General features: G+C 40.0%; 1 protein-coding gene across 1 annotated transcript in view; it reads left to right on the top strand.

Annotated features, from left to right (window-relative positions):
• Window positions 1–4,340: 4,340 nt before the first annotated feature.
• Window positions 4,341–9,822, top strand: part of LOC102194012 (transmembrane protein 150A-like) — a 26,573-nt gene continuing 21,091 nt past the window's right edge. Inside the window, exons 1-2 of the mRNA XM_005725754.1 lie at window positions 4,341–4,619; window positions 7,124–7,249. Of these exons, the coding sequence (XP_005725811.1) occupies window positions 7,185–7,249 (65 nt within the window). The 5' untranslated portion in view covers window positions 4,341–4,619; window positions 7,124–7,184. The remainder of the gene's footprint in view (window positions 4,620–7,123; window positions 7,250–9,822) is intronic.

Raw genomic sequence — 9,822 nt, 5'->3', positions numbered from 1 at the left:
TAATAGATTTTTCAGTTCTAGTCATTAACGCGAGCTCTGTAAGAAAAATAAATATGATCCAAAATGTACAGAAGTATGTAAACAAGGCTCTCATTATACTCACATTGGACACATATGTGTATTTTCTGTATAAACTGAGTCTAAAGGATAAATTGACTGATGAGCACACAGTGGCTCTACAGTCTCTGATGATCAGAAGCTGTTAAATCCCCGTGAAGCTTTTAAACTAGAGGAATTTGTCTTGCTGACACAGTTAAACCACACCGGCCCCCTGCAGCTCTGCAGCTCGCAGCACACTGCCCTACAAACGTCCAAGCTGAGCCGAGCGCTCTCTGGGAGGTCGTGGGTTGATGGAAGACAAAGCTCTGCCTGCTCAGCACATTATAGTCTTGTAGCTGTGGGTGGTGACACCAGAGGACCGGGAGGAAAGACACGCAGTGGAGGAGCCGAGAGGGAAAAGCTTTAAACAAGCTCGTCACAGAGGGTTAGGGTCACGACAACAGTGAGATTTTTCTGCGTGAACACCACCAGCTCGTGTTCAGCTCGGCTCTGTGATGGGAAGCAAACTTTTTATGAAACTTACAGAAACGAGTCACATTGTTGGGAGCTGAATGTGAGCAGTACAAACACAAGCTGTTACAGCAGTTTTTGTTTGTGCAGGAGCTCATGAAACATGATGTAGTGTTTAAAGTCATTAAAGATATCCTTCACATTAACACATCCAGCACATGTTACTGTAATTACACACGACGGACTAACTGTATAATTACATATGTTTTAATCATCGTGTTCATATTTATTAACAACTATAACCTGTAACATGAGATTAGACTGATAAAAATTACCCTGAATGGTTAAATGGGGCATACTTACATGTTTAACCCGTTTTTAAGAACAATAAATAAACTCCTATTTGTAATCGAGTACTTCTGCATGTTAAATAATAATGTCTGTCCACGTTTATTTAAATTGCTGTAACAATATAAAACCATCATTTCTTTATTTTCGAGGACTTTCTTCATCCTGACGCTCTGTAGCTGTTATTGCAGTCTTTGGCGCCCTCGTGTGGCAGGAGGCTGTCATTACCGCTTTCTCCACATGTGCTCCAAACTATACGTCAGCGGTGCGTTTGTTTCTTACTACAACACACAATGTAACGAAGAACAGCTGTGCGAACCTCTGCACAGGCGGGCACGCGAAGAAGCACGTGAGGCAGCCTCCAGGTGCCGCCAGAAACCTGGTTAATCTGAACTTGATGTGTTTCCTTGTGAGGGTTTGCAGCATTGGTTGCTTGTTTTGTTGGGAAAATGCAGGCATGTGGTTGAGTATTTTCAGTTTTCTTTATATGGGTACAGTATTAATTCAAAATAGGGTCACAGCTCTTTGTTCTTTGTTTCAGGAAGCCTGTGGCTGATTGTTTTTACCATGTAAAAGATGAAAATACTCATCTTCTCTGATTGGCCTTACTTTGCAGCCGATTATTTCACAATAAAGTTTCACCCCACGAGGCGCCTCTTTGACCCAACCGTAGACCACAGATTTTTCTTGGAACAATCTGTGGAATAACCTTTCTGAGAAAACCCCAGAGCCCCTTCAATTTCATGGCTTTTTAGTAAAATGAAAAGCTTTTATTGAGAAGAACTTCCCTTTTCACTATTGATTCATCTGCAGGGGACCTGCAGGGTGTTTTTAAAAGGGACACACTGATAAACTGTGTTTTCCTACAGCAACCAGCTGCAGATGTTATTTTGTCTTTTTATTTACTTAGCCTCTGTTGGATGACAAGACAAGACAGACTTGTATTTATCGAACTTTTCAGGCACAGAGGCTTCATTTACACTTTTGCCATCCTCTCTCCTTTCATTGTTTCTTTCTATTAAAGCTAACATTATTAATGAATTTCATTAAATCTGGACCACGACCCAACCAATCTGTTCTCCCCGACCCCCCACTGATGTTCCTAATCTGCTGTGAAAATCCGAAGCTGTTGGCTAACCGAGTAACAGGTGTAAAATTTCCCCTTTTAAGGTAAAAACCAGCAGAAATAGGAAGTGTGCTTAACTGTATTTACTTAAATTATCCCTATAAATGAATTTCTAAACAAAGCAATGGACGTTTAACAGTTGGTATCGCTTTTATTTCTTTATTATCCGTCCATCCATCCATCCATCCATTACTTAGCTGTGTCTACTATTTTGCATGTAGAATTAAAAAAAAACTTTGAAGACATTTTCAAGGACAGAAAGTCAAAGCTTCTAAAACCCTGTGATTTGGGGGTTTAACTAAGAGTTACTTTGTTCTGATTAATTTGTGGACATAGTTTGTCCCTACAATGTACTTAATCTGGTATTATAAAAGAAGAAATAAGTATATACAGAGAGCCTTTCATCTGACTGAATGAATTTGTTAAAGCATTTGCACAAATATAACCAATAATTATGGACCTATTAAACCTCTGCCAGACTAAAGTGATAAAAGTATTACATCAAACGATTCAACTTTAATTCCTACAGTGTCAATAAGAGTCGCCTCAAACTGGCTTATATTATATATTAGATAGAGAACCCCAACAATCATTTACAAGTAGCATTTGGCGACACTATCTTTTCACAGGAAGAGACCTCTAACAGAACCAGAACTGGAAGGGACAGCGAAGAGAAGAGAAGAGAAAAAACAAAAAACATAGCGAAAGTGGACAAAAGTTAAAGACACGCAGCAGATGAATGTAAACAAAGTTGAACTCGGATCAGCTGATCTCACTGCCAGCTTTGCTCAGATCTCATATATGGTTTATTTCTTAAGCTGCTTTAGCCTTCTCACAGTTGCTGTGCGTCAGCGAGCCACTTTGCAACCCACCTCCACTCGACCTCCTCCTTTCCTGCTCTCAGACCTCCCCCACTGCCGTTCATACACCAAAATAGTTAAGTAACATATAAACAACTGACTGGTAGAAAAGTTCCTAATTTTTACTTTCCCCTATAAAAATGTCTATTTTTATAGAAAAACTTGAGAACTTTATGTTTTATATTCAGTTATATTCGTACAGGACAGTCGGGCCAATGACCTTACCAGAGCTTTTTCTGTATTTTGACTAATTTTATTTATAGAAAAATCACGACATGTGTCAGGGGTTGACATTTGTTCAAACACAAATAAGAGAGAAAATGAGACACTGGCAGACCGACTCAGAGTTTTAAAGGAACGTGCACACGGGTGAATGCCTCTGAGAAGACAGACACCTCGAGTGCAGGCTTGGCTCTTTATTTATAAGGCAAAATGGGTTACATAGTACTTCCTCTTTCAACTGTCAGAGCAGGGGTCAGGCATTATCTCAGCTTATCTAACCTTGCACACATATTCTGAAAATAACAATGTAGAAGTATATCATGCTTATCTGACATCACATACTGAGGTGAGGAATACAAAGTATATCATGTCTTGTCAAACATCTTGAACACTTAAGTAAGGAATGCATTATGTTCTCTTTAACAATAAGCTTGGCTCGTGTGAAAATATATGAACACACACACACATACAATATAAGGCATATTTGGTTAGAATATAAGGCTTACTTGATTATATTGTATTATAGAGATTTGGTTATATTGTTTAATGTAGAAAAATCTCTAACAACATGCTTTTGAAATTACACTTTTAATCTCAGGGATTGCTGTTATAGATACACTAATGTATTTCTTTACACTGACAGAAAGGGGAGTTTCAGTGGCGCCCCACTCAGAATCAAAGTGAGCTGTTTGTGGTCTACCGTGTAAAATGAGTTTGACATCCATGGTTAGATCAAAGTTGTAACACAAGGTCTAAATTTCTGCAGATACAAGTATTAGTTTTGAACTCAATTTAGTAAAACGTGGAATTAAACTATGATTTTTCACCTGTTTTCTCTTTATGAAATATATTATAGTGGTTGTAATGGCAGAAGAAAGTTGTGAGACGTCATTTTATTTGACTTTTTCGGATTTCTATGGATAATTTTTGAAGTCTTTAGCTCTCAAATGTTCCTTTCAATAAGAGGTTTAGAGAGGTGGAACTTCTTAAAGCTCATTCAACCTGACAGTAACTTTTTCTCATACATTCAGGTTTTCCCAGTGAAACAAACTTTGCAGAATCCTGACTAAACTCCGGGCTCAGCAGCCCCGGATGTGCAACTTGTCTGACTGCAATCAATTAGTGAAATTAGTTTCCTGGAACACGCAGAAGTCCAGTTTGCCCACCCACACCCGTGTTTTAGACTCAGAAAACATGAAAAAAGTGGCAGAGATTTCCCAGAAGCAGTGCGAGCTTTAAAGCAGCGATGACTGTCGGGTTAGAATAACCTTCGCCTCCACCCGCGTGGGTGGGAGGAGCTACCAGTCACCGACTCCAGCAGCTTTCTTCACCTCCCACCACAGCTCAGCGGGCTGCCTCGGGAGCAGAATCGTACCGACGCCACCTCATCCGTCTCCTCTCCCGATCCCGATGAAGTGATACACCTGCAGCCACGTTTGGACGATGAAACATCAGAAACACCAGCTCGGCCTCACTTTTCAGCAACTTTTCCCCGAGTTTGGAGGAGCTGGGAGGAGACGCGGAGACTGAGGAGCTCTCGCTGAGCGGCAGAGGTAGGATCCGAGGACTGAAGCTGTGCATCTCAGGTTGTCATGCATCTAAAGCATGAAGGCCAGCTGATCAAGCTCAGAGGGGTTAATGAGGTCAAATAGACGCACAGCAGGAACACGAATAATCTGAAATTACAGACTAAACTGTGGCAATAATTAAAGATTTTATAATAACTTAAGACTTAATGTTAGTCAGTTTTTATTGCACGTGATTACCTGTAACCTCAACTATTTTATAATTTTATGATGTTTCCCAGACATTTTACTTTAATATAACACAACATGCAGGCTACTTATTTGAAGCATTCCTTATTACAGTCTTAGAAAGGCTGTGTTAAAAAATAACGCACGTGTTGCAGTTTCTGTGTGATTTTTAACAAAACACGCCTAAAATAAAAAAGAAGAAAAACCCCAAAAATGAATTTCAAAATGTCAAAATCTGACTCAGCTTGTGTTTTCAAGTCTAGTTATTATACATTAAATTTTACATTTATCACGTCAGATAAACGAGTTCAAAAACGGCAAAGCTGAAGGTTTACAGGCAGATTGAATATAGAATATTTCATGTTTAATGTCGAATTTAATAAGATAATTGCATACTTTGCATGTGAAAATCTGTATTTCCCCCCTTAAAACAGGTGGAAATAAGCCGACACCTGTTATAACTGAGGATAAAGTGTAAAAGTTACGTTTTGGACTCTGTTAAGTGTGAAATTAAAAGAAGCGATGATTTGTAAATCTCATAAAACAATAAGGTGAACCTGAAAGTGATGCCAGCAACATGTTTATCACTGTGCAGCATCCTCTCTTCCTTTAACAACAGCTCATAAACATCTGGAGCAGCTGCTGGGCTCGTGGGAGAGGAATGTTGTCCCGTTCTGGTTTGAAACCTGAATATACTCAGAGCTGAGGGTCCTTCTCCTCTTTGGTCTGGAGGATTTTGATTTGTGTGATCACAGAACATCTTCACACTTTTCCTCAGGTTGTTTTAAATTAGCTTTGGTGATGTTGCTCGAACATGTTTGCTCTTCTACGCACGATCGAGCTTTAACCTGCGTTTGTGTACGGCACAGTGAGCTGAGTTCACAGACAGAGATTTCTGGAAGTGTTCCTGAACCCATCCAGTGATTTCCATGACAGAATCAGGTCTGGTTATGACGCAGTGCCGCCTGAGAGCTGAAGATCACGGCCAGCCACTATTGATTTTTAGCCTTGTCCCCTGCGCACAGAGATTCCTCCAGATTCTTGGAATCAGTCGGTGACATTATGCTCTGTTAGATGTCCCAAATGTTGCTGCCATCAAACTCAAATTAAGCTAACATTTTTCAACATTTTATGTGTTTTCTTTGTTCTGTTGTGAATAAAATATGGCTCTATGGGATTTTCTTTTAACAGTGTCCCAACTTTATAGGAATTGTTTGTGTAACAAGTCACAAAAATAGTAATACTCAAGTTATGTGCTGAGCCCTAAATGTGCATATTTTTTATGAACTCTGTAAAGTTCAAACTTACTGTGCTTAATCTGTGACAGGACGATAACATGTCCAAGGACAGAAACTGTGATACCTCGGCCAAAACATAAATCAGTGTCCTGTATAAAAAGGTTTCAGTTTGGTGTGTGGACTGAGAGCTGCGCTATAGTTTTATATGTTCATTTAGGAAAATCGCCATACAGACAGAAGCAGGACTGCAGGTCTGAGCATTGGCCCGTCGTTTTCACAGGTTACTGTTTGTTTCGCTCTGTGTGGGAAAGCACTGATGTATTTGTGGAGAAAGTGATGAAGGTACAAGTTTGACAGCTCGTCATCTCTGCTGCAGGCCGCTACATCGGACCTGCACGACAGACACAAAACACGTTGTTCAAGATGTAATATTCTCCCCCTTACATCACTGCAAGGGGACTGCACATCTCTCACAGATGTCTTGTTTTGTTCAACCGACACTCCAAAATGCAAAAGACGTTCAGCATATGAAACATAAAGTAGGGAAAAGCTACAAACCCTCACTTTTAACATAAGATATACTCTAAAAACTGCGAAACTCCAATCTTACAGCAAACAATAAACGCAGCAGCTTTAGTAAAACAAGAATCGCTTGAGAAATTAAAGTGCAGTATGGCAACACAAAATGCAATCTACTACACACATACCAAGAAAGAAACGAACCCAGTGAGTAAAAATCTAAATGAAAGACAATAAATCATCATGCAAAAAAATGCACGTAATATGGCAAAGAGCTCTAAAGGTTTTTATTTGATTGAAACTGAATATAAAGCAGTGCAGGTTTCGGTAAATGTGGGAAAAAAAGGACCAAAAATATTGGAAGACAATAAAGTGGTGTGGTATAGGGAAGTATAGAGGAAAGTTCAGTATAGGAGCTGGAACAGGCGGGAGTTTTATAGATGGATTAAAGAGCTAATTACCAATCAGGAATCCTGATTTCAGGATTTGTGATTGTAATATTTGTACGTTTGTTTTCCCTGACTGATTGTGTCTGCGCTCCTTCAGGTCTGTAACGAAGCCTGTGTCCGTTGGTGTCGTTTGCGGCGGAGATCGCCTGGCGCCCGTCATGTCGCCTTGGATGATCCTTCCCGTCAGCCTGCCTGTCTTCATCATCACAGGAATATGGGTGGTGTGAGTACCTCCGAGTAAACAAGCCGCGCAGCAGCATCTGCAGGAGGTTCCCGTGTCTGTTTGTACACTCAAAGTTTAAATATGTATTTAAAGTTCAGCTCTCGAAACACTCACGTAAACATTTACTTCTTTTGGATAAGATTAGGACTCGTTAGGGTAAATACATTCAGCTGCTTCCTCTTTAAATACGAGCCTTGGAATCAATAAGTGTGTAGTGATGAAGGTGATCTTTCTTCCTCTAAAAGACAACTCACGAGTCAAGCTGTCTGCACACGAGTGTGGTCACACATGTTATCTGTTATCCCTGCTGCGGTCACCATGATGTCGACTGACGGTGCAAAGTTCATGCATGTGAAATGTTTTCCTTTTTTGGAAGCCAGAAAAACGCTTAGTCTTCATTTCAGGACTTTGCAGGCGAAGATCGAAGATGTTTTAAAAATCCTCCCCGGCTGGAGTTAATGCTTGTTCCTGCAGGCATGTAAGAACTCCTGAAAAGAGACCCAAGAACCTCTGTTTGTGGTTAACTGCAGTTCCTCTGATTGCCACTAGAGGCAGCCATCAAAGGTGAGCCTATCCCAAAAGGCTCATGTTAAAATGACCAGCATGTTTGCAGCCTGCTCTGAAAAACTGTTTGTTCTGTCCTGCTAATCACACTTGTAACACGCTTGGATACTTCTTCATAGCTCACCCATTTAAATGCTTTAAGGCTTAAAGTTTGACATTGTTAAGGGTACGGCTGCTGGGCGATAGGTGGATGTCGACATGCAGCCACTAAATTTTGTGTTTTTTGTGCGGTTAATTGTCACAAACCATCCAATAAGTCCGTGCTTCAGTTGTGTGAGTCAGACTCTGGAATTTTATCCATATTTTTAGCACTAAATATACATTTTAACTTTCTCGAAGGTGATGAAAGTCAATCATTTTTAAAAAAAATAAAATCTAAGATTTCATTTCTCTTTAAACAAAACTGCGAAAAGTCCCCCACTAAAAACAAATCTCACAATTTTGCATTTATCTTAAATCATCACTGACCAGAGTTCATTGAATTTAGCATTTTTTCATTGTACTTTATGGAGAATTGTTTAGGGAAAATGTACATGTAATCAAATTACTTAAAGTCAGGATTTTGATTTGCAATGTCCTGTTTTGATACTTAAACCAGGATAAAACTGATAAAACCTCATCAAGTAACAGAGCTCCCAGCAAAAAAGCAAATAAAAGCATAAAAAAAGGAACTGTTTCCTTTGATCACCACACACGAGTCCCTGAAGAGACCAGAATACTTTTCTAATACTGGATTCTTGGTGTAACCTTTTAATGAAATGTAATGGTTAGTTGGAGGCTCATTTCTGTGCATGAAAAGGTCAGTCAATAATAATTAATGTATAAAAGTCAGTGTAGGATTGTGTAAGTCTATCAAGAGTGGCACAGATGAGTTATTGCTCCTGATAAGGATCTCTTGAGGAAAAAAGCTATCCAACATCTGTGCTCCCAGGCTGGATGACCTCTGGATAACGCCTTCTTGCACTTTCTATAGACTAGGATGCTGGGAAACAGCTGATTTCTTTTCCTCTCAAAGTGTGAGCGGATTCACAGTGTCCTTTGTTAAATGAGTGCGAGAGTTCTTCACACCGGGCCTCTAAAGCTTGAATCTGTAATCCTCCTCCTCCTGCTGTTTTTTCAGGCACGTCGACACCTGTCTGTTTCTGCCTTTGAATGCTTTGTCAGCTTTTGTCATGACCTAAAAACTCCACAGCTCTGGGCAGCCGTGTGAGGCTTTTTGTGGGAAAACATGAGGAGTTTGAGTTTTACACTTTAACCAAAGCGAAGTAAATTATTTATATCAAGCTGAAATGTGTCACATCTGAAGGGAGAAATGACTTTTCTTTTTTTGCTTTTTCCAAAATGAAATATGTTTGTTTTTTTCTTTAACTCGTTCTTTGTATTAAAATCAGTAATAGGTCACAACTGAGCAACTTGCTCTCCCAAAACATCAGCTAGAGCTGGACTGTCGCATGCTGCACGTTTATTAGGAGGTGGGCAGGGTGGTGGTTTATGCTCATATTTTGACCTCTGCAGTGAATCCATGCACGTGGCCGTTGCCAGCATTCACGCTTGGGCTGATGCATTGTGTGTTAAGTATCTTGTGAGTTTTTTCCCTCATGGGTCAGTTTGTGGTCAGTTTCACTTTTTGTTTTTTTGGCAAAAATGTCCGTCAAGTTTTTTCACTTCTTTGTACTTTTCCTCATATCTAGTTTTGGTAATCTCCCTCCATGAATTTACTGACACGTGTGAGTCCTGATGTGGAGGCGATGATTGTTGAACTGGCCGATCACAATAGTCGCAGGCTACGTCTACACTCATCCGGATAAATTTGAAAACGGCATTTTTGTCTAAAAACGCTCCGCTCCACAATATCATTTTCAGTCATTTTCACAGAGTTGTGCGTCCACATTGAAACGGCCGAAAACGCTCATCCGTGAAACGCAAGAAGATTCAACCTGCCTCATTTCTGTCTGCCGTTTATGTCTGTGAAGGTTCTCAGTCATCCAGGTCATCGTAGTCAAAGGAGC

Source organism: Pundamilia nyererei, unplaced genomic scaffold (assembly GCF_000239375.1).
Source record: "Pundamilia nyererei isolate P.nyererei 1_Seehausen unplaced genomic scaffold, PunNye1.0 scaffold00017, whole genome shotgun sequence".
In the NCBI taxonomy this organism is placed as follows: Eukaryota; Metazoa; Chordata; class Actinopteri; order Cichliformes; family Cichlidae; genus Pundamilia; species Pundamilia nyererei.
Note: the sequence above shows the minus strand (reverse complement) of the source record. Positions and strands in the feature narration are given on the sequence as shown.